This window comes from Panicum virgatum, chromosome 2K, assembly GCF_016808335.1.
Source record: "Panicum virgatum strain AP13 chromosome 2K, P.virgatum_v5, whole genome shotgun sequence".
NCBI classification, from domain to species: Eukaryota; Viridiplantae; Streptophyta; class Magnoliopsida; order Poales; family Poaceae; genus Panicum; species Panicum virgatum.
Window position 1 is genome coordinate 39,216,391 of NC_053137.1, and position 23,183 is coordinate 39,239,573.

Consider the following 23,183-nt stretch of genomic DNA (forward strand, 5'->3'; position numbering starts at 1 on the left):
GAAAATTGACTGAAATTTGTTGCAGATGACTCAATACAATCGACAGCTACCCTGTGCAAAGTAGTGGAGCTACACATACACGTGGGTCACATATCTAGAACGGAACGGAATATAAGAGAATAGAAAGAACTAACTAATGGGTACGTGAGTAAAACGGGTATTATTCATATATACCCTACCCATATTCAACTTAAAATGGATAACCCATACCCGACCCAAATACAATGGGTATGGATTTGGATAAAGGTAGTGGGTACCCATTGGCAACTTGAGTGGGCCCGCGTGTCATAGGCTGAGCGAAGGGGTATGGGTTGGTGGTGCTGAGTTGGGCCGCGACGGGCCTGCGGGCAGGCCGAGATGGCCTTTGCTGGCTGGGCTGAAGGGAGAAGGTTGGGTTTGGGCTTGGCTGGGCTAGGTGGGTTAGATGTTAGTTGGGTTTCGGCCCAAGTTAAGGGTAGGGGTAGTTAGCCTTTGTGTTTAATTTGAATGACTTATTCAAATTAAACACCACTCAATTTCAATCAAAAATCATCCAAATAAAATTAAACAAGGTAGGTCCAATAGAATTCAAATAACTCCAAATATTGTCACACTATCAAAATAATTCCCTTAATTTAAGATAAAATTTTAATTACTAGGAATTTAAGAGAGGTAGAACTCCTACTTACATGAATTTACTACATCACTCTCACAAAAAATTTTGAAATTCGCAATTTTCGACTTTATAACATTTCGGAAAATTCCGAGATGTTACACAACTCTACTTGGAACTTTTCAAAGCGATGGAACATACCTGCTGAGAAGAACTCGTAAAGAGAAAAAGCTACTGCAACTAGGGCAAAGTCGCCATGCAGAAAAGTAGAAGCATTGTAAGTAAGGTTTGTGTTTGGATGTGGTTGATCAAAATTTACAAATGCCGGAGGTCGGCTATTTATAACCTAGCCCTAACCTCCCTTGCCGATACGGCGAGATTACAGACTTGGAAACCAAGAAAAAAACTGCCTAAACAAACCAAACGAAATAAAATCTTAAAGATAACTTGCTGACGTAGCTCCGCCAGCTCCTCCCATAGCTCCATCGGCTGCGACGCCTCCTCTGGCCCAGAGGCCCAGTATGCTTCTTCTCCTCCTGATCCAGCGCCTGTCCATTCTGCATCGGCCGCTTGCCCAACAGATTGACACGTGCCAAAAAACGGTGTCAACAACAGCACCGGCAGGCGAAGGGACTCCTTGTATGCCGCCTCCGTCATACCAGCCGCCGGCGTTCCAACCAGTTGGATCTCCAATTCCAACGGCTCTGATGTTTATTCTAGGATCGCTGATGGTTTCATCGGTGCCGAAGAACTTATTTGGTACACCATCAGGCTACATACCAACTTCTTCTCTTGGGATGCCTCCCGAGATGATGATATGTGTGTGGCTGCAGAATCAAAATGCTGCTGGCCAGAGATAGGATTCACTCATGATGCTCTAGCTACGCCTCAGAGGATGTTGCCCTTGACGGTACAGCAGGAGCAATCTCCTCAGCAACAAGTGAGCGGGCCTAAAACTTCACCATCGGCTGCACATCCGATGGCTCATTACCCGCAACCAGATCCATCGTCTTACATATATTTTATGTTGCGGCAATTACTGTTGCAACCAATTGTTACTGATGCTACAATCTTGACTAACCTCGAACAATACCTTGTTGCGATATCATTTCTCGCTTCAAAATAATTTTCGTTGCACAACTTATTGTTGCCACCAACAATTTCCATGGCTACATTCTCTGTTGCCACGATGTTGGTCATGGCCAAAAAAAATATTGCCACAATGTTAGTGCATTGCAAGTATATGTTATAGCAACGCATAGTGGCGTGGCAATACATACTAATGCCATGATATCAGCCGTTGCCACACCTCTCTAAAGCAACGGTTTATTGCATGGCAATTACTAATATTGCAACATGACCAAAAAGTTGTTGCAAAGCACCTATTACCACAAAAAGGTACTTGCAATGGGTTGCAACCAAACTAATTTAGTTGCATGTTCAACCTATTGCATCTATATTTGGCCTATTGCTACTATTTTGCTACCGTTGCCGTATGCCTAAAATCGAGGCCAAATATATCATAGAGCATGTACTCCCTGAACATCTGAATGTTTGTCTGAATAGCAGTACAGAGAGAGATTAAAAAAGGCTGCTATCTGGACGAACAAAAGAAGGATTGTTAGTGCGTGTAACTCACCTCACTTGTGTGGATCTTGCTAGTGCCTTCGAAATTCTTCATGCAATATAGTGTGTAGATGCCAGAATCAGACCTATGGCACGGTCGATCAGACAAACGTATTACCTTCTTAAAGTCACCGAGGTCAAGGTCCCATCCTGTAAACAGGTTGGCAACACAGTAGCTGAGACAGAGTCCTAGCAGCCTGATGGTGCTGGAATGCATCATCACGATGAAATCCTCATCAATCTGCCCTGCCGACGGGTCAATGATGTTCGCAATATGGTCCTTCATGTCCCAAGCATAGCATGCCCAAGCCCCATTGCAATTTGCAGGCACCATGATCTGCACGTGAAAAGATTAACACATGGTTTATATCGCTGAAATGCCATTGCTCAGTAAGTGTGCAGGTTAGTTTTGTGGACTGCTAACCATGCGGCACCGCTGTAATTCATAACTAACACCTCCAGCAAATTGGTGCCTTATAGAAACACTGTCTAGGAGGTTGATGCTTGCAAGACAATGCATCTGCATGCACAGAAGTGGACGCAGCTAACTTACGTCCAGCTGTAATATTAGACGTCCGTACGGCCGCTCCTTTTTTAGTAAGGAGACAAAACTCAACTTGCCAGCTTTCCTTTTCTGGCATGCTAGCTTCCTATCCTATCACTCAAGCATAGTAAAAATGGTTGCTATCACTCATCGTGTCCGTAGAGAGCAAAATAACATTACATACTGCCAATTGGATGTCTGTATGACATAAAAACTGCTAAACAACATTATTTTTTCACATTCAGTATCTCTTTACACGCTGCTAATCCAAGTCAACAATTACAATAAGCAAATTTGTAGAACCACATAAGCAAAGTATTTAAAAATTCTGAGCGAATTAGTACATGGACAAAAACATTTACAACTGGAGACTAACATTAATTAACACATAAAAAACAAATTATTCACACGTGAGCTGCCTCCCGCACAAAAAACATGGATTGGTTGCATCATTTGCTTTGTGTGAACCCACACTAGCACCAAGCAACAAACTAGATCAGAATATTAAAAAAAATATGAGCTAGAATTGCACTAGTATATTTTGCCTAGCAAAGAACAACAGCATAAAGGATCAATAACCATTAACATGTAGCTGACTAAAGCATTTACAATTTTAGAGCTATATTATTGCTAAGATGGGATTCACATACTTCACTCTCATCTAAAATTTCCCTTAGAATCAGCTATTCTTCATGACAAGGAGTTCAGTTTTAGATGAAAAGAGAACAAATACTTACGAAACTTTGATAATAACCGCTTTGGTCATTCACTAAGCAATTATGAACACAACAAACTACTGCTAGGAAACACAACAAACTGTTATCTTTCTGCACATATGTTCAGAGCAAAATGAAATCAATTCGCAAAAGTAAATACAAGCTCCTAGGCAACCCTAATTAGATTTCCACGCATGTGCTCCTCGACAACAGCAACAATGAGAAACAAAGAACCAAATCAGTTAGCATATAGCATGCAAGAAAAGAGTCCCGGTGCATGCATGAGCATTTAGATTAAATATTTAGTATGCATTTTAATGATACCAAATAAGCATTTTAGATGTCCATTCCAGGTAGTTTGTTGCCTAATGAAGTATATTGATTTGTATAATCTAGAACCATAATATTTCCTAACTCCCCCCATATTATTGCCTAGCTGGAACCGTAATTTTGCCTAACAAAGTACAAAGTTTTACCTAGTTACAACTTATAGATGGGATCTAGTAGGAATGCTCCTAGCTATTCTATCATAGTTCAGATCATGCTACAAAAACTGAACAATAGTTCTAAAGATCTTACTTTTAGATCTAGCAGATCTCTCTATGACATACTGAAAATTAGATGTTCAATAATATTGCCAAAAAAAGTAAACTATTTTGCCTTTACATTGCCATATTATTGCCTAATTGAGAGCCACGTAACTGCCTAATTTAGCCCATATTGTACATGTACTGTCAAGATGACTGCACACATAGAATTTACTCCCATATGGTCAGATCATGCTAAAGAACTAGGTTGATATTACCTAGTACTTTAGGCAGCCAGTGAAAATGAATTATAATATTCTAAACTAAATATTAGCTAATGAAGTAAACTGTTTTTCCTAGCTCAGAACCATATTATTGCCTGAAGTATACTATTTTGAATAATCCAGAACCACATTTGTTTCCTATAACACTAATTTGCCTATCTAAAAATAGAACTTTGACTAACTGAGAATAGTACTTTGCTAACAAAGAATAATGTTATTCCTAAATGAAAATATTACTTGTCATTTGTCACATTTGCTCATGCATGGACATGAATAAAAAAGTGAAAACAAAATAATCAGAGGAGCTAAAGTAGCTTATCAATCTATACTAATCACACTAGCAAGTAGTCATATTATTTGACTACACATATGATATGACATGCCTAAAAAATTGGTCTAAACCATATATGATGCACTATAATAAGCGCGAATGTCTAAAGTATGAAGGAAAGTACACTGATCACGATTTTTTCATCTTGGTATTGATGGAGCCTTCCAGAGAATATACTTTTATAAAGCATAGAAAGGTGATGTGCTTAGGTCCCCATAAACAACACCAAAGCTAGAAGTAATTTACTCATGAACCGCTGAAAATGCAAAGCAGAACAGCTAGCAGTACAGACTATTCTTGCAGCAGAGCCAATAATGCAGTACTCTAAAGTATCAAAAACCATTCATTAATCATAATTCAACCAGAAAATGAACAAAGAAAATAATTCATATACATGGAGCTAATATAATTCTTAATGTAACATAGTGATAAATATGCATCAGTGATCCCCTATTCAAATCGTGAAAGCTACAACGTTCCTGATCCATTATGGTCGCTGCAACAGAACCAAAATGCCCAAACCAAATATGCAGTAGGGGATTTAACAAGAGAAGAAACTAGCCTATAGATTCAAACCCAGATGAAGAATGAATCAGAGAAAAAATGAGAGTAAATGACAGACGGATATCTTCCGTAGGTAGCGTGTAGTAATCCCTGATTTGGTGAGAATCCCACATTGAATCCCCTAAATCTCACCCCCGAAGGCATCCCATCGCATGGGATCCGTCCAATTCAGACCCACCCCAACCAGCACAAACAACCAGCAAATTGTAGCATGAAGAAGAGATGATTTGTTGCAATAAGAGACATCCCTTACTGTCAGGTGGAGGACGCCGACGATGCCGGTCCCAATGTCCATCGATTTGAGCAGCAGCGTAAGGCATCTGACCATAGGACGTGCAACTCTCTCCACCTCCGATCTGCAGTTCCCACCGCGCAAAATCACCGGATCCGAGGGCAATGAGGATGAATCGCTGAGGGAATGGGAGAGGACAGAGAAGCTGAACCTCGAGGAGAGGAGAGGCGGCGAGAACCCGGGCGTCGTGCAGGTGCACGCCGTGTACGAGGACGAGGCCTGGATGCACACCATCATGGACCTATGCACGGGGCCCAACCTGCTGGACTGGGTCTTGGAGCCCACCGCAGCCCGCATCATGGTGGCGTGGTGCAGCTCACCGAGGCGCTCACCGGATGCCACCGTGCCAGGTGGTCACCGCGACGTCGAGCCCGACAACGTTCTCCTCAACCTGGATGACCCTGCCGGCGAGGAGGAGGAGGCAGAGGAAAACCCACATGGCGCTGACGATGGGGCACCGGATCTCTCCCAGTGGAAGCCTGCACCAAACAAGGAAGCTCCACAGCTAACCAAACCCTAACCCATGGCTCTGCCTCAATCTGAGAGAGAGAGGGAGGGAGAGAGAGAGAAGGGGGGTGGAGGTGGAAGAGATCTCGTCAACAATCATCTAACTCATTGCCATGAATTTGGAAACGAGAGCTTGCAGAAGGGAGAGGGAAGAAATTGGGGATGAACGGTCTGATTCAAAAAAAAGATGAAGGGTAAAACAAATTAGAACCCACCACGTGGTGAACGTGTCCTCGTGGAACCTCGTGCTCGCGGGCACCCGTTCGGCTGTGCGTAGAGACAGACAAAAATATAGCCGGTTGTACAACAGTCAAGTCATTAGTTCATTACCATTTTTGAGAATATAGCACATGTTTTTACATCCCATTCCTCTTGTGCGCCATCGAACCTTCTCAATTTTTTTCTAGGCTCTTCTACCCAATGATGGGAAAGATGAAGCCCAAAGAAACTAAGTGGGGCCCTGTTCAAAGGGATCTCAGGCTAAGGAGGCATACTAATGATGGGAGAACTATGCTGTAGAGGGCTGAAGACCTGCTGAAAATCAAAAACCTTGAGGTGGCTTTTCAGAGCAAATCTGGTAATTCCTTTGCCCTCCTGAGTAATAATTGTTTGTTTGAGATGGCAAATCAAGTTGACTTGAATCTAGGGAAAAAATACTTCTATAGCTGATGATAACATCACTATAATGAAATCTGAGGAGGTTGCTAAAAATGATAGATTTGATGATAGCAATCCTGAGATTGACTTGCCTGTAAATTTAGATGTGGTTATAAATAATGAAGAGTTCCCTCCATTATTCAATGGTTTAGCTTCTAAAACACCCCCTTTAAAGGATGATGGTTTAGTAGCTGGGGAGAAAAGTTGGGTATATCTACTGTTAATAATGATAGGTGCCTTTTGGAATGTTAGAGGCCTGAATAAGGCTGGTAGGATAAAATGTGTGTCTGACTTTATTGTTGACAATAATCTCAGTTTTGTTGGTCTACAAGAAACAAAAAAAGAAATGTTTAGTGATGCTCTTTTAAGAGCCATTAATCCTTCTTTTGCTTGGCACTGGCTGCCAGCTAATGGGACAGCTGGTGGCATTCTAATTGGTATTAAGGAAAGCCTTTTAGAGTTTGTAGGTTGTCAAAACTTCAAGTTCTGTTCTACTGCTGTAGTTAGAAATGTGGTTGACAAAAAAAGTTTGGAAACTAAGAGTGGTTTATGGCTCTCCTTATGAAGGGAAACAGGAGTTCATTGATGAACTAAATACCATCTCTGATAATTGAGATGGCCCTATGATCATAGGTGGTGACTTCAATTTAGTTAGAAATCAGAAGGAAAAAAGTAATGGTATGGTAGACCACTACTGGTCAGATGCCTTCAATAATTGGATTAATGCTTATGGCCTCTTAGAAATTAGAAATCCTTCTAGAAGCTTTACCTGGTTTAACAACCAGGATAACCCCATTATGGCTACTCTTGACAGAATCCTGGTGAATACCTCCTTTGATCTGTTATATCCCCTAGCTAGTGCTAAAGGTGTCTCTAGAGCTGGAAGTGACCATGTACCCCTAGTCATTAACTTTGGCATTAACAGTACTCCTAAACAAAGCCCCTTTAGATTTGAGAATTGGTGGCTCCTCCAACCTGACTTTCCTGAGATGGTTGGGAGGATCTGGAATACCCCTTGCTGCCTTGACAACCCTATGGATGTCTGGTAGTTTAAGGTTAGACTTTTGAAGAAGAAGCTGAGAGGTTGGGCCAAGAACATAGATGCTGACATCAAGAAAGAGAAGAAGAAGCTCAAAGAGAAATATGATCTCTTGGATAAAAAAATATGAGGATGGCTCCATTTCTAACTTAGAAAGAGAGGAAATGGCAAGAACTCTGGACCAACTTGATGACATTTGGAGGATGGAGGAAATTAAGGCTAGACAGAGATCAAGAGATAGGGATGTTAAAGAGGGTGATAGAAATACAGCCTACTTCCATGCTGTAGCCAACCAAAGAAGAAGGAAGAATGCCATTAATGCTCTTGAGGGTCCTGATGGCTTAGTTGAAGACACATCTAGCATGCTTAAGCTTGCACTTGAGTATTATGGTAAACTCTTTGGTTTTGAACCAAGTCTAGGCTTTAAACTAGGTGACTCCTTTTGGAAAGAGGAGGAAAAAGTCTCTGAGGAAGAGAATGCTCTTCTGGAAGCAGACTTTTCAGAAGAAGAAGTAAAAGAGGCTGTCTTTTGTTTCCTATGCTGAAGGAGCCCCTGGACCTGATGGCCTCCCTTTTCTCTTTTATCAGAGGTTCCGGGAGTTGATTAAGATGGATCTTATGGGTCTTTTCAATGCCTTTGGTAAAGGAGAGTTGAACCTTACAAGACTCAACTATGCAACTGTGGTTTTAATCCCTAAGAAACCTGACGCAAAATCCCTTAAAAAAATTCAGACCTATTAGTCTTCTGAACTGCAGGCTTAAAATCTTCTCTAAAGCCCTGAACAATAGACTGACCAAGATCATCCATAGACTCATTGCTCCTAACCAATCTGCCTTCATTAAAGGTAGATTCATCCTGGAAAAGTGTGGTCATAGCTCATGAACTTATTCATGAGGTTGCCAGGAAAAAACAAGAAGGGATTATCCTGAAGCTGGACTATGAAAAAACCTATGATAGGGTGGACTGGAACTTCCTTGAGGAAATGCTCTCCACCAGGGGTTTTGGAACCAAATGGAGGTGTTGGATTAATAGTGTAGTTAGGGATAGCTCTATATGTGTAAGGATCAATGATGAGGATAGCTCCTATTTCAAGACTGGGAAAGGCTTGAGACAAGGAGATCCTTTGTCACCCTCCTGTTCAATCTAGTAGCCGATGTTTTCACCAGAATGCTTATTAGAGCAGCTGATCATGGTCTGATAATAGGCCTGATGTCTGAAGCCTTCCCTAGGGGAATCATTAGTCTGCAATACACAAATGATACTCTACTATTCCTTCAAAATGACCTAGATAAGGCTAGGAACTTTAAATGGCTTTTGGCCTGTTTTGAGAAGTTGTCTGGAATGAAAGTTAATTTTGATAAAAGTAATGTCCTCATGCTGGGCTTGGATGAAGGGAGATGTAAGCTCTTTGCTAGACTCTTTGGCTGCCAAATAGACTGCTTTCCTTTTACCTACCTGGGAATCCCCCTCCATCATGCTAAACTTAGGAGAGTGGACATCCAACCTGTGGTAGACAAGGTTATTAAGAGAATTGCTGGTTGGAAGGGTAAACTCCTCTCTTATGGAGGAAGGCTGACCCTGCTTAAGTCTTGCCTTGCTAGTATTCCTACTTATCTCATGTCTATCATTAAGTTTCCCAAGTGGGCTTTCGAGTTAATTAACTCCCAAATGGTTCATTTCCTTTGGAATAATCTAGAGGAGGGGAAACATAAATACCATTGGGCTAATTGGCACTCAGTGTCCCAAAAACAGGAATATGGGGGCTTAGGTATCCCTGACGAATATGTGTCTGTTAGCTTCCTGGATTGCTCTCTATCATTTGAATGATCAATCTATGTGGAGAAAAATCATTGATCATAAATAGAAAATAGATGCTCCTAATCTTTTCTGTTGCCCAGACAAAGGTGTTTCTCCCTTTTGGAAGGGGGTCCTCTGGGCTATGCAAGCTGCTCAGATGGGGTATGCTTGGAACGTGGGGGATGGTAACAAAGTTAGGTTTTGGGGAGACAGGTGGTTTGGAAACTCCAGTTTGGCAATTCAATTCTGGCCTGTTTATGTTCTAGTGAATGAGAAAGGTAAGACTATCAAAGATGCCTGGGATGGCTCTGTACTGAAATTCTCCTTTAGGAGAACCTTTCCACCGGCTCTGATGGATGTCTGGTGGGAAGTAGTTAGCATTGCGGAGTCTATTGTGTTCACTGATGAACCAGATACTCCAGTTTGGTCTTTCAATTCCAACAGCATTTACTCAGTTCAGTCCCTTTATGCGGTGGTGAATTTCCGTGGGGTCAAGCCAGTGTACCCTAGTACTATCTGGGGTTTATATATCCCTCCACGGGTCTAGGTTTTCCTTTGGCTTCTCAGCAATAATAAACTCCTGACAAGAGATAACCTGTCCAAGAGTAGGGAAGTTTTTGACAAAACTTGCTTGTTATGTTCTGATGATGAGTCTATTGGTCATATCTTTTTTGATTGTTGTGTTGTTCTCCCTGTTTGGTCTTTCTTCTCTGAGTTGTTCGATACTCAGCTCACTGGTGGGTTTGAGTGTGTGGCTAAGTGGTGGATCAGTAGGAACAATCACGCTGTTTTGAATATGTGTACCTCTGCTACGTTGTGGTCTATTTGGAAACTGAGGACTGAATTTTGTTTTCAGGGGAGATGCTGGAAGGACGAGAGGACGTTAAAGAGAAAGGTGGCAAGAATGCTCAGACGGTGGACCTGCCTCGCCAAGGAAGGAAACGCACACCATCTGGAGGAGGTCATCGCCCATCTGGAAGCAAGCTGCAGAAGACCTTTGTTGATCATGTGGGAAGACCACTCGTTGCAGGATGTAACCTAACTAGCAAGCTGGGAGACGCTTCACCAGGAGAATGTGGAAAGTTCTTTAGTTTCTGGCGTTCATCTCAGTGACTCTTTAGCTAGCATGTTAAGCTCTGCAGTGTTACATGTTAGCTCTGAACTAGTGGCGAGCGCGCCTTCGAATATGCTCTGAACCCTCATGTTTCAAACCAGTTTCCTTCTTTTGAATGAAACAGGGGGCAACCCTCTCCTCTAATTTTTTTTCTAGGCTTCGATGCTTAGAATCCAACACAAATCTCCCTTACTATTTTACCATTCGCTTCTACGCTTTGATTCTATGTGAAAGTGCGCAGACAACCTCCTTGACCTCATGTATTTCGCTACAACGGCAGCGACCGTAACGAGCTCGCCACCGCTGCTGAGCTGCTTGGCATGAGAATTCGCGCTGCATTCGTCGGCAACGAAGCAGAGCATCTGCGCCCACACCCGGCAGAGCATCTGCAGCGTGCCAGTGCCACCATCAGGCAAGGAGTCTCGCTGGTGGATGAGGAAAGCACCAAGCGAGCATCCTCCCCTCAACACCTTGTCTCCACGCCGATTAGTGTTCTTACAAGTTAACTCAAACTCAGGCGCAAAGCTATTAGCCCACAATGCATCCGCATAGCGCTGTAGTAAGGAGAGCAAATCATCAGCTGTGCTGTACCTCATGTGATTGGTGAGAGCATAGCACAACACAAGATAATCGTTGCGGCTGGCATCGGGAGGCAGCATATGCGGACGTGATGCAAGCAGGAAGAGCATGTAATTGGACAACGCCTGAGCCACCTCGACGAGGTCGAGAGCACCATCGGCAGCCTCTGCTTGCTGCTCCTGATCCATCTTATACCAGCACAGGTAGACCTCAGTGGCAATGTGCCAGATGAGGATCCTCTCCTCCAACTTGGAATCGGCAACCCAGGCTGGGTCGCCGTACAATCCTCTGCTCTCGAACTCCCCCTGACCCCATTGCTTCGCCTTCATGCTCTTCAGCAGCAGCTTCTTGGTACACGCCGAGATGGGGGTGGACGGGCTCGAGTAAGCCACTGTGTTCCACCAGTCCTCGACACCCATCCATCTAGCAATCTTCGTGTATCGGCTGGCCCTGCTGCGCACGCACAACTGAATCAGATTGAGCTGCCCCATAGAGCGCTTCCAGCTGCACCTCCTCCTCCATTCTGCCGCCCGGACCAGCCGCCGGAGACACAAGGGTACACGGGCAAGAGAATTACACGCGGCACTTCCTTCCGACCCGTACTTCACCAGGAGGGCGCATGTCCAGCTCGAGAGTATAGCCCTCAGAAGCGATGTAGTCTCCAGAATCACAGCCCCAACGAAGAGGACATAGGTAACAGCAACATCTACTCTGCTGTAACTGCTCAGCTTTGGGTGATGGCTGCCCAACAGTAGTATGTTAAACAGCAAGAACGCGACGATGGTGGCCAGCGTCGAAAGCACACGGATGCAGAGGCCGTACCAAGTGTGCGTAACCTCAGCCTTAGTGTAGAAGACGTCGTGCAGCAGCGAGAGCTGCATCTCGGCCACCTTGTATAGCTCCTCCTCCCCACGCAGCTGTGATCCTGGACTGCTGGGGCCACACAAGAAGAGACGAGGTAATGGCCCCTTAAACCTGTCCTTGGCAAGGTCCAACAGCATATGGGCATTCAATAGCAATGTTTCTGCTGGATCCAAGCGCCGTATGATAGACTCCGGCACTGCTAGAGAAAACCTTCTGATCCCTATATCACTCTTGTAATTTCCAGCAGATGGGTTGCTGCCAGCGCACTTGAGCGCCCACACTCGCTCCCCGTACCTGACAACTCCAACCATGAACATAAGGATGGTGGTTGACAGAAGCAAGGGGGGCCGCCTGTCGCCAACCATGGAAGACCCGTAGATGACGTAGGCGGCTGCCGCGACCTGCACGACGAGCGTCTGCAAATGGCGCAGCCACAGCCGGTTGTCCTCGATGGCGTAGGCAGTGATTTTGTCCTGCCCACCAAGATGCAGCAGCAGGAACGGCGCCCAGAGGGCCATCAACTCGTGCTCGGGCGACCTGCTGGTCACGGACAGGTGGCCAAGCACGTAGATCGCTGTCGCGTCGGCCAGCATGTAGGCTGACCATGCGAAGGCCTTCAGCACACCGGAGTCAATGTGCCGCCGGAACTCTGCCAAGATTAGGAGTGCGACCTGGACCGTTAAGCTGAGCAGCACCAGCACCTGGAGGCCCCGTTCTTTCCATGCAGCCACCACCACCACCTCCGCTCGTGCCATCGATTTCTCTAGCTTAGCTTCTGAAATAGATTCACCAATCAGTTCACACAAGTCAGTCAAAATTACATTTTTTTTATTTTATCAAACACTATCCAAGCCAAATTGTGTGGACACTTGTAAATTCAATGCTACCCGTACAACCGAAGCCCATGCTTTGAACCATCAACTTTCACCAACTCCGCACTCCATGGTACAATGGCCAAGTGGGTGAAGTTATTATCTTGCAAAATTAACAGTCACCTTCACAAGCTTGGTTGCTAGCGCTCATTGTCAATAGGGTACGGTGCACTTTGCTTCAGATTAAAATCTCGTTTGGTTTTGTCAGTTTAAGTCACAAGTCCTGTCACAGCTATGTTTAAATACCAATTAGAATTACTAAATATAGACTTAGTATAAAAATAATTTTATAAGTCATGACTTAATCACGAGACGAACCTATTAAGCCTAATTAGTCTATAATTTGACCACTAATTGCTACAGTAACCATCCGTTAATTATGCATTAATTATACTTACTAGATTCGTCCAGAGCTCTAATTGCAACTTATGCAATTAGTTTTATATTAAGTTAGCATCCGAATATTTGAATTGACATCCGAATATTCGATGTGACAGTTACTTAAAAGACCGAACGAGATCTAATAAAATCAAGCAAAATAGGACCTATAGGGTATTACTCCCGACTAGGGGTGTCATATAAATCTTGAGTGTGTTTTCCTGCATGTATCGACACATCTTCCTGCCGATCTTGACCCCTTCCTCTGTCGATGACTGAGGTTATTAATCCTTCAGTCTCTGGAAAACTGAGGGTTTCCCCTGGTGCTTCCTACCGTGGGATATTCTCTAATAAGCTAAGGAGGTGAGAAGTGACCAGCCATTATTCGTAAGTGCATCTGCGTAATATTTATTCGCGTTTCTTATCGGACTTCAATCCAATCAGATTTTTGTCCACCACTTGAAGCAATTGAGGTCTGTTTGGAATGCAGGAATGAAAAACACAGGAATTTGGAACAGGAAAGGAATGGTAGTGCAAAACAGAAGAATAGAGAAACAGAGGAAATCTAGAGGCGCGGGTGTTTGGAATGCAGGAATCTAGAACACAGGAATCCAAAAATCATGATATTTGTGAAAGAAGCTTAGGTCTTAATGACCATGATTATGCTTGTGCACGTTAATCTATACACTTTTACTCTCCCACATGCGGGACCGATCCAGAAACCCAAGTCCATCCTCTCACACACACAAATTGCAAGAAGGAAGAAGCATGAACCAAGATCTCGCTCTCCCCTTCCCAGCAAGTCAACAACACAAAAACAACAGCCTCCCAAATCTTCGGCAATGACCTCGCCGGAGTCACTCTCCACAATCAAGACCCCATGAGCATCTCTCTCCTCTACGGTTGAGAAAGTATAGTTCCAACAAGAACTGCTTCCAAATTTATTGTTTGTTGAATCCATCCTTCGAGATGCTGAACAGGAACCAAGGATGGATGGAACAATGATCTCCACCGAATCTTCCATTAATCTAAATCTGAGGCGATCAAAAGACACCAGAATATAGAATTCCTGAACGCTCAAAGCTTCTTAGAAGATTTCACGAATTGTGGAGAGAAAGGATAAGCCTGGATGGAAATTATGTTTTAGGAGGGAATGAGGGATGATCTATGGGTGGGAGAGGGGGTATCTATCGGAGGAGAATCATAGTCTTTTTCAGGAACCAGCAGCTACTGTACAGCTTTGTATTCTAAAATTTATAAACTGAGGTTTTAATGTACAACGTTCAAGCCAAAGGAAAAGCTAGAGATTTAGTTTCATCAACTTTAATCCGTGTAAAAGGAGATTGACTGAATATGATATTTAGAACGTGTTTATGAATATTCACATGCTGACAAGAAAGGAACCAGAGTAGTGTACCATTTAAGCATCCACCAATTGAAAATACAGTGCCATACTGAGACCCTGTTTAGCCCTCAAAATTTTCTCAGTGCTACAGTAACTTCGAACATTTAATCACTAATTAGGAGTATTAAATGTGGATAACTGACAAAACTCATTCCATAACCCTAGGTGTAATTGCGAGACGAATCTTTTAAGCATAATTAGACCATGAGTTGACAATGTCGTGCTACAGTAAGCAATCTCTAACGACGGATTAATTAGGCTTAATAGATTCGTCTCGCGATTTCCCGTCCATCCGTGTAATTAGTTTTATAATTAGATCATGTTTAGTCTTCCTAATTTTCGTTTGAAAATTGATACAGTGAATTTCGTCCAAAAAAATTCGCGAACTAAACAAGGCGTGAGTATCCTCTATTTGCAAGGGTTATTCGTAGAAAATCAATTTATATCTCCCCAACAGGAAAGAAGTTCACTTTCCCTACATCCTGTGGGAGGCCGGGCGAACAAAGGATGAAGTAGAGAAAGCTAAAATCGGGAAGAAGTACTTTCGTGCCATCCTCCTTTTCTTTTCTGGAGACAGAACAAGAAAGAAACTAGTGCGATAGTCTGTCAAAAACGGAGTTGTAAACGCAAAAGAGCAGAAATTGCTCTGCTGTGATGACATAAATGCATAGCTCAACAAGATTTACTGCAACTTTCCTTGAAAAACAATATCCGTTAGCAATAAGGACAACGAGTGCAGCCAGAATTTTCTTCAATTATCTAAAAAACAAGGACATGTCCGACTAGACATCCTACTGATTTCTCCAGGTGAAACAAAACACTTGTATACTAAGAGAACAGGATAGCACTGGCAGCTGACAAAGCGAAGGCCTTGTAAACAGGATAAAACCAATTTCAACAAGAAAAAAGAAACAGGATGAAACTAACAATTAACACAGAAAATGCATTACGAATAAACGCCGGAATGTGGACCCGAATTAAGCATAAAATTGCATAGAGAAAATAATGCGAACCTGAGATTAGGCAGAAGAATGCATAGAGAAAAAGGAACGCGAACCTGAAATTGAGCAGAAGCTTGCTGTTGCAGATACGAAACAGAGAGCTCTAGATCTGGAATGAGTGGCGAACGGAGGCACCAACGGCGCTATTGAGCCCTTGAATGAGTGGGAACGTGAGACACAGATGACAGATCCACTGCAATATAAGCAGTCGCAGGGTGGGAGGGAGGTTACTGTTTCGCACTGTAACATTACTGCGTAACACTGTTCACCGGAATGCTGTGCGACGCTGTTTTTACTGTAGCACAGAATCTGGATTGTTCGAGGGAAAAAATGGATGACTGAGATTGTGTGCAGTCCTTAAGTTGCACAGGCTAGCACCGGATCTCCGTCCGGGAGTGCGCGATGCAGCTAGGAAGCAAGCCATGATGAATCCAGTACGATTGGTCAACAAAGCTGTAGCTTTGCATACCTCAGGCCCCATCCGCTCGTACGAGCCTCCTCCGCAGTGCTGCGGGACCGTCCTGCTGACACGTGGGCTCCGGTGCAGTGGAGTCGGTATGTCGGTGGGAGCGAATCCTTGCAAGACAAAGCATGGTGCAAGTGGGGCGGTGGCACCGGGCCCCAAATTTAAAGGACCCATAATTTGCAATTAGTCTGCTTAAAGCAACTTCAACAAATCCTCTAAACAGTTCTCTATCTCAAATTTATAGAGTTAAATAAAACAAATGTAGGTCCTTTATTATTTTGAGGCATTCAAATCCCCTCCTCCACCCTCTATTCCTACGATCCTACGAGTCTCTAGTAATCTCTCTATTCGAGTTGCTCTTACCCCCAATTACTTTCCACAAACCCACTACTTCAACATGCACAGGAATCTCGCAGACAACTATGGAGGGACACAAAGCCTTGCCTTCGAGGATTCAGCGCAGGATGCACGATGCGATCGACGGTAAGTGTGAGGGCCGTATCGCCACCGCGGCGAGTTGTCGTATGCTGAGTACAGGTATTGCTGCCCTGAGGCTGCCGCATGCTACGAATCAAGTCCATCAATGACCCATAATTGTAATCTTGCCGAGGTCATGCACCCCTATCCTCATATAAATATTCTAATTTCTTATTTCTCAATTAGAATGCCACGGTGTCATGTCTAGCTTAATTTTATCTTTGTTCTATCTGTGAATTGCTTAGTCATGTCTTCTAGAGTTGGAGATTAGAAATACTTGTGTAGTCCACAAATCGCAAGAAACAAAAATGGACTTGAATTTTTCTCAAACTTATGGAATTTCCTATGATAGTTTTTAGGATTACAAAACACAAGTTATATAATGGAATGAAAATACATTTCTTTTATTGTATTTTGTAGATTTAAGGATCATATTTTATCGCACCAGAGGCTCGAAACTTTGGTACGACCGTGGCAGTACTGTAGAGGAACCGCTTTCCATCCGCTGGTGGTTTGGGCTGAACGGTTCATCACCGTCGAGACGCCCTTGATCCTGCTGCATTGGTGCGTAAGCGTACCCAGGACCAACCAAAACTTGTTATCTGGATTTTAGGAAATACAACAGAACGAAAATGAAAAAAAGTAAAGCACATTATACTGTACCAGAGCACAACAAAGAGGACACTTATTCAGTGACACATAATTGACCTGCGTCACTTATACGATATTGGTGACACATTATAATAAAACACATCACCTGGATGTCTCACTACTACAGAACAGGTCTTTTGTCCCGGTTGGGAAAAGCCTTTTGTCCCGATTTCCCAACCGGGACCGCCAAGGCGGGACAAAAGGGTCCCCTTTTGTCCCGGGTCAGGGAACCGGGACAAATGAGGGCCTTTGGTCTCGGTTGGTGTTACCAACCGGGATCAAAGGCCCCTATTTTTTTCTGTTTCTTTTTTACTATTTTTTGGGTTATTTATATTCCATTTCAATTGAATTTTTGTATTAGAATTTAAGCGGAGTATGAACTGCAGTAATATAAATATAAATATTTATTTATTTACTCATATAAAGTGCAACATAAAAGTCAATTATATACAAAGTGCAACAAAAATTTTACTTAATATTGTCATATTTACTCCTATTATCTATATTTGATCTTCCATCATAGTAGAATTTTCCTGCCGGGTCCAGGACCTCATGAACAATAAATCCGCACATGGCTTCTTGAATCGCCAGGATCCTTTCCTCTGGTATGAGTGTGTCTCGCATATCACTGACCTGTGGAAAGTGTGAATATTAAATACAATAATTTACAAAACGAGTTACACGCAAGCTAAGTTTGATAAAGTTTTTTACTTACTTCCTGCTACCATGCGGTAAAGGTCCTTTGAGGACCCATTAGGGTATGGATATTCTCTATGATATAGTATGCGCATAAATTAGTTCCTTGCGCCGGCCTCCGACACTTCAAGAGAAAAAAAATGAAGTAATTAGCTATCAATGTATTCATATATACTAAAGTATATGGAACATGCTAGGAAAGTAGAATCCCAGCCGTACCGGATAGTTTTTCCTCCACTTTAGTTCGGGATTGAAATTATTGCCACTATGGTTCCGAACGAATTTCTTCCAAACCCTGAACACAAACCAAAACGAATAAATATAGTTGTCGTTGATTTCAAAACAATGGTGATTGAGGTGGTAAATTACTTGTCCAACATGTCGGTCATGTCTTTGTATTGTTCTTGATCTCTGCGCAATGAGTCCATAACAATCGCCAAGCTCTTGTCAGGATATATGTTAATTAGTATCCAGTGATCTCTGTAAGATTTCATGTAGGGTTAATAAAATTCAGTTATATAGAACTAAAATAGTTACATGGCAGAAAAGACTTACCCGAAGTTGTACGGAAATGCAATGGTCGACTTATAGTGCTGAATGGCTAAGTATTTGTACAAGTTTTTGGAAGTTTCTTTAGGATTGCTGTTGAGATTCTTGCAATTCACAATTATTGGGTCGACGAAGCCGACATGGTAATACCCTTTTTTCCGGCAAGTTTGAATCTCCATCCTACGAGATACAAAATGAAGTAAGGAATCAATATGTTTGGAACTTGTAATGAATCGGGACTTCAAGAACACACTTACAGCAGCCACAAAGCGACGATAGAGATGTCGAGGGAGTCCTGATGGTATAGTTGGTAGATTTCTTCCCAATCAATCTATATGATGGCCTCTCCACGAAAGAAATCTTCATCTGTAATCTTTGCGCCCTGCATGAAGTTACAAGCACTCATCGCCTTCATGTACAAGTCATGTAGCCTTCGCATTTGCGTTGGAAGCAAAGGCACAATCTCTGGGGGGGGGGGGACAAGGCTGGTGCCCTCCTTATATGCCCATCTCACCACTGGAGCTATCGGATACTCTTTCTCCGGATCTGGATTCTAGTTCGAAGCCCCTGTTATGTCATCAGTAGTGAGCCTTGATGACTGCAAGAACCCCAAAAAGCCTTGTTGTTCCTGATTTAGAACAACTAGCGGTTGTATTGACTGTTTCTCTTGGGCCCCCAGCTGTGGAACATCGGACGATGACGACCTTGATTTACTCTTTTGGTATGATTTCTTAATTGAGCGATCGTAGTCCGAAAGAGGTTTCTCAATAAACTTTCCCCTATTTGCTTCTTTCATTCCAATAAAAAATTTTAATTTTGAAGGGTCCAGTGGTTTATCCTGATTCTCTGGCTCCGTCTTCTTTCGCTTCTTTGGCGGTGAAGGAGGAGGTGAGCCAGGAGATGGCGGCTCAACAGGAGTAGTCAACGGCTGCCTAGGAGATGGCGGCTCAGCAGCAGAGTGTTCTGGGGCAGCTCCCGGAGACAGTGGCGGAGGAGGTGAACGACGATCGGGTTGCGGCGATGTCGGCCTTGATCCCTGATCGGTAGGCTTGAGGATGATGTACCGCTTGTCCCATAGGATGTAACCATGAACAACGTCTGCTAGTGTTGTCTCCCCGTCACCTCCAGGAATATCGAGCTCGAGATTCTTCCAATCATTGCACACCTCCTCGACCCCAACTTTAGCGTATCCAGCCGGGATCTCCTGCCCATGGTACACCTTGCTTGGTGTTCTTGGCATGGCGGAACCATACGCAACCGTGAACCTTAAGTTCTTACTGCAAGTTTGAAGCGCACAAGGTGTCCGCTGGGTGATCTCATCCACTGGATAGTGCTGCTCGGCCGTTGTATCAATAGCGGTGATTCCCGTATGTAAGGATCACCGGGGTGTCCGACCCTAGAGGGGGAGGGGGTGAATAGGGTCGCTAATCGCTTTTTAACCTAGGGCTCAAACTATTTGCATAAGATAAACCTAACACGTCCTATACATGCTAATTATGACTAAGGTTTATCTATGCTACTCTCTACTTACCCCTAAAAGACTTGCAACCTAGCCAATCCTAATCAAACTAACTAGGAAAGTAAAGGTACGCAAGATAGAGTAAATGCGGAAACGTAATGCGGTAAGTAAAGAGGTAAGTGCAAGAGGGATGCAAACTCCCGAGTAGACACGGTCATGTAACGTGGTTCGGCACAAACGCCTACGTCCACGGGACACCGAGGCTCTTCCGATCACCGTCTTGCACTACGCCACCAAGGCGATGCCGGCAAGCAAAGGCAAGTGCCCCTAAGACACCGAGTCTCGTACACCGCCACCGTCTCTCTCGGTCACCCGGCCATAATCCACTACGGAGCTTCTCCACCAAGGAGGGGGCCTCCTCTTCCCCCGCACAAAGTGTCGTTGCCACTCCACACCAAGACGGAGGGTCACACGATGGATCACAAGTTGCTTGCCGCAGCAAGACTTCTCTCAAGGGAGCTCTCGCAAGAACTAATCCCTATTACAAGCACTAAGCACTCTCACAAGTGTGCTTAAGCCTATATGATGTACAATGAAGCTCTATAGTGGTTGGAGATGTTCTTGGGTGTGTGTGGGATGTCCAGCAACTCCAGCACACTTCAAATGGCCGGGGTGAGGTGTATATATAGGCCACCAAGTCTTGTAGCCGTTGCTCCAACGGTCAGCTGAAAATCTGCGTATCACCGGAAGAACCGATGCCTCTGGCAGGGGTAGCGTCGGTTCTTCCGGTCACTCATAACCCGAAGTAGCCGTTGGACTCCTGACGGCTAACACAGTGACCACCGGTTGAACCGATGCTTTGCACCGATGCTTCACCGGTTCAACCGGTGCTGAAGGAATCTTCTCCTGGACGCTGATGTCATTACACCGGTGGTATGCACCGATGCACCGTCGGTTGAACCGGTGCTGAAGAAACTTCTTCTGGGCACTTGACATCGTCTCTGGTACAAAGGACTGCCAATGCACCGATGCCCTTTTCTTGGACCGTCGGTTCAACCGGTGCCTAAAGGCTGATTTGGCTTCGATTCCATCCTGCACCAAACATCATGGCGTCGGTTCTTCCGATTACCACCGGATGCTCCGATGCCCATGGCGTCGGATCTTCCGGTGCTCCTGATCCGAAGAGCTTCGGGGCAGCCCTTCGGGCCTTGCTATGCCTATCTTCTCTTTCTCTTTGTCATCACTTGAACCTAAAAGCCTGAGAATGGTCATCTTAACAATCATATTAGTCCAAGTGTTGTGTTGTCATTCGATCACCAAAATCACTTGAAATGGTATAAATGGTGCCATGTTCCTTACACCGTATCGGCAGGGAGGTCCGTGGAGGCGCAGCTGCTTTTACGTTGAGATAGGCCGGCCGCATCAATAATAGGCTCTGCAGGCTCCGTTTGTTGTTGCTGCTGCTGGCTCATTGTTAAGGCCACCTGGCGTTTAACCTCTTCTGGCATTCTTTCATCTTGTGAGAGGAGCTGTTCCTGTAGCCTTCTCAAGTGCAGGCGCTCCTCGTTCTTCCTTCTATCCCGGCTTCTATATGTATCGATGTAATCTCTGAAGCCATATTTCCAAGCAACCACTCCCTTGCCCCTTGTATGCCCCGAATGTTCTGGGCTCTGAAGGGCGTATGTCAGTTCATCCTTTTCTCTATCGGGCTGGAATGTGCCTTGGCTAACTGCTTGTATGGCCTCCTGTAGTCTGCGGGCCACTTGCTGAATTTTCTGGCCAAAGATGCACTCACCCGTCTCTGGGTCCAATGTTCCACCATGAGCGTAGTACCAGTTCTTTGAACGTTCAGGCCAGGTGATCGTCGCAGGCGTGATATCTTTGTCAATCAAATCCTGCTCCATCTTCTCCCATTTTGGTTTTGCCATCTTGTACCCACCTTGCCCTAAAGTGTGATGATATACTTTCTTTGAGGCATTTTCCTTGGCCTTTTCCACGTTCCGAATTCCAAGCTCTAAAGACTTATATGCCACAAAGGCATTCCAGTGGTCCTTCTACTTTGTAAGGTCTCCAGTGAACTCTGGCGTTTTCCCTTTCTTGATATAATTCTTCGTCAGATTCTTCTTAAATGTCTGAAGTTGTTCGGCCATCTTGCTCAGGGTCTAGCGCTTAGCTGCTTCTTCTGATTCAGCCAGAACCGTGAAGTTCTTCTTCAGCTCCCGCCAGAGCCACTCCTTTTCTCTTTCAGGCACCGCATCCCTTTGCTCGCTTGAATTGTTAGCTTTCTATAACCTAAAGCTGATAGGGATGTGGTCCCGGACAAGACAACCACATTGCCTAACGTATTTCTTTGCGGTTGCTTCTGGAGTGATTGGTTCTCCATCTGGAGCCACTTCTGTTATGATAAATCGCCCTTCTAATTTCTTGGTCGGGCCTCGCTTCATTTTTTTAGTCTGCTGACTTGATGATCCAGATGGCTTCAAAAAAAATATATATTCATGGTTATGACTCATTGTAAGTACGACTTAGAACACAAGGATCGATGTTCAGGTATATACATTTGCTTCCTGGTCAGCAGCAGCAGCTGTGTTTTGATCAATTTCCTCGCCACCGGACATATTGCGGTATATGTCGGCATTGGATGTGTCGTCGGCATGAAGAGCCGCGGCCGCGCTACCGGATGCAATCATGTATATTAAGAATTGCTTATCATCCATCTCATCACAGTAAGTATTCAACTTAATTTCCATCTAAATTTAAATTAAAATTCCAATACATTTCAAACTAAATTTTAAACTAAATTTCAATCTAAATTTCTGAAGTAAATTTGTATACTAATTTCCAAGGATAAAAAATTCTATGTAAATTTCTATCTAAAATTTCAACTAATTTTCCAAACTAAATTTCCATCAATAATTTCCAAACTAAATTTCCATATATCAATCATTTCCAAACTAAATTTCCATACTAAATTTCCAAACTAAATTTCCATCTAAATACATCCAAATTGAGGTTAAATTACAATCAAATTAATGCACTAAACAAATTAATGTGAATCACAACAAATTAACTTCAATTACAAAATAAATGGGACTTGAATTACAAACAAATTAATGCACTAAATTTGAACCTCAAATTAATCCAAAAATTAATGCAACAAATTGAGTAATAAAAAAACAGTAGCCCTCAAATTTG

General features: G+C 43.6%; 1 protein-coding gene and 1 long non-coding RNA gene across 2 annotated transcripts; both read right to left on the reverse strand.

Moving 5' to 3' along the window:
- Window positions 1-10,451: 10,451 nt before the first annotated feature.
- LOC120675946 lies at window positions 10,452-15,954 on the reverse strand. Its single transcript, XM_039957149.1, has 2 exons — window positions 15,747-15,954; window positions 10,452-12,809 (listed from the first exon to the last, which is right to left on the reverse strand). Exons 1-2 carry the CDS (start codon window positions 15,937-15,939, stop codon window positions 10,789-10,791), a joined length of 2,214 nt encoding a protein of 737 aa, XP_039813083.1. The 5' UTR covers window positions 15,940-15,954; the 3' UTR covers window positions 10,452-10,788.
- A 2,245-nt stretch (window positions 15,955-18,199) lies between these two features.
- On the reverse strand, window positions 18,200-20,004 carry LOC120696025. Its single transcript, XR_005683992.1, has 4 exons — window positions 18,787-20,004; window positions 18,536-18,709; window positions 18,350-18,460; window positions 18,200-18,275 (listed from the first exon to the last, which is right to left on the reverse strand). It is a non-coding gene; the product is annotated as an uncharacterized LOC120696025 (long non-coding RNA).
- Between the last annotated feature and the right edge of the window lie 3,179 nt (window positions 20,005-23,183).

Bases quoted from the DNA above. Each gene is read 5' to 3' on its own strand.
- LOC120675946 (XM_039957149.1), bottom strand. From the start codon at position 15,939: ATGTTACAGTGCGAAACAGTAACCTCCCTCCCACCCTGCGACTGCTTA. The intron at 12,810-15,746 runs GTTCGCGTTCCT...AATCTATTTCAG, and splicing joins AAGCTTCTGCTCAATTTCAG to AAGCTAAGCTAGAGAAATCG.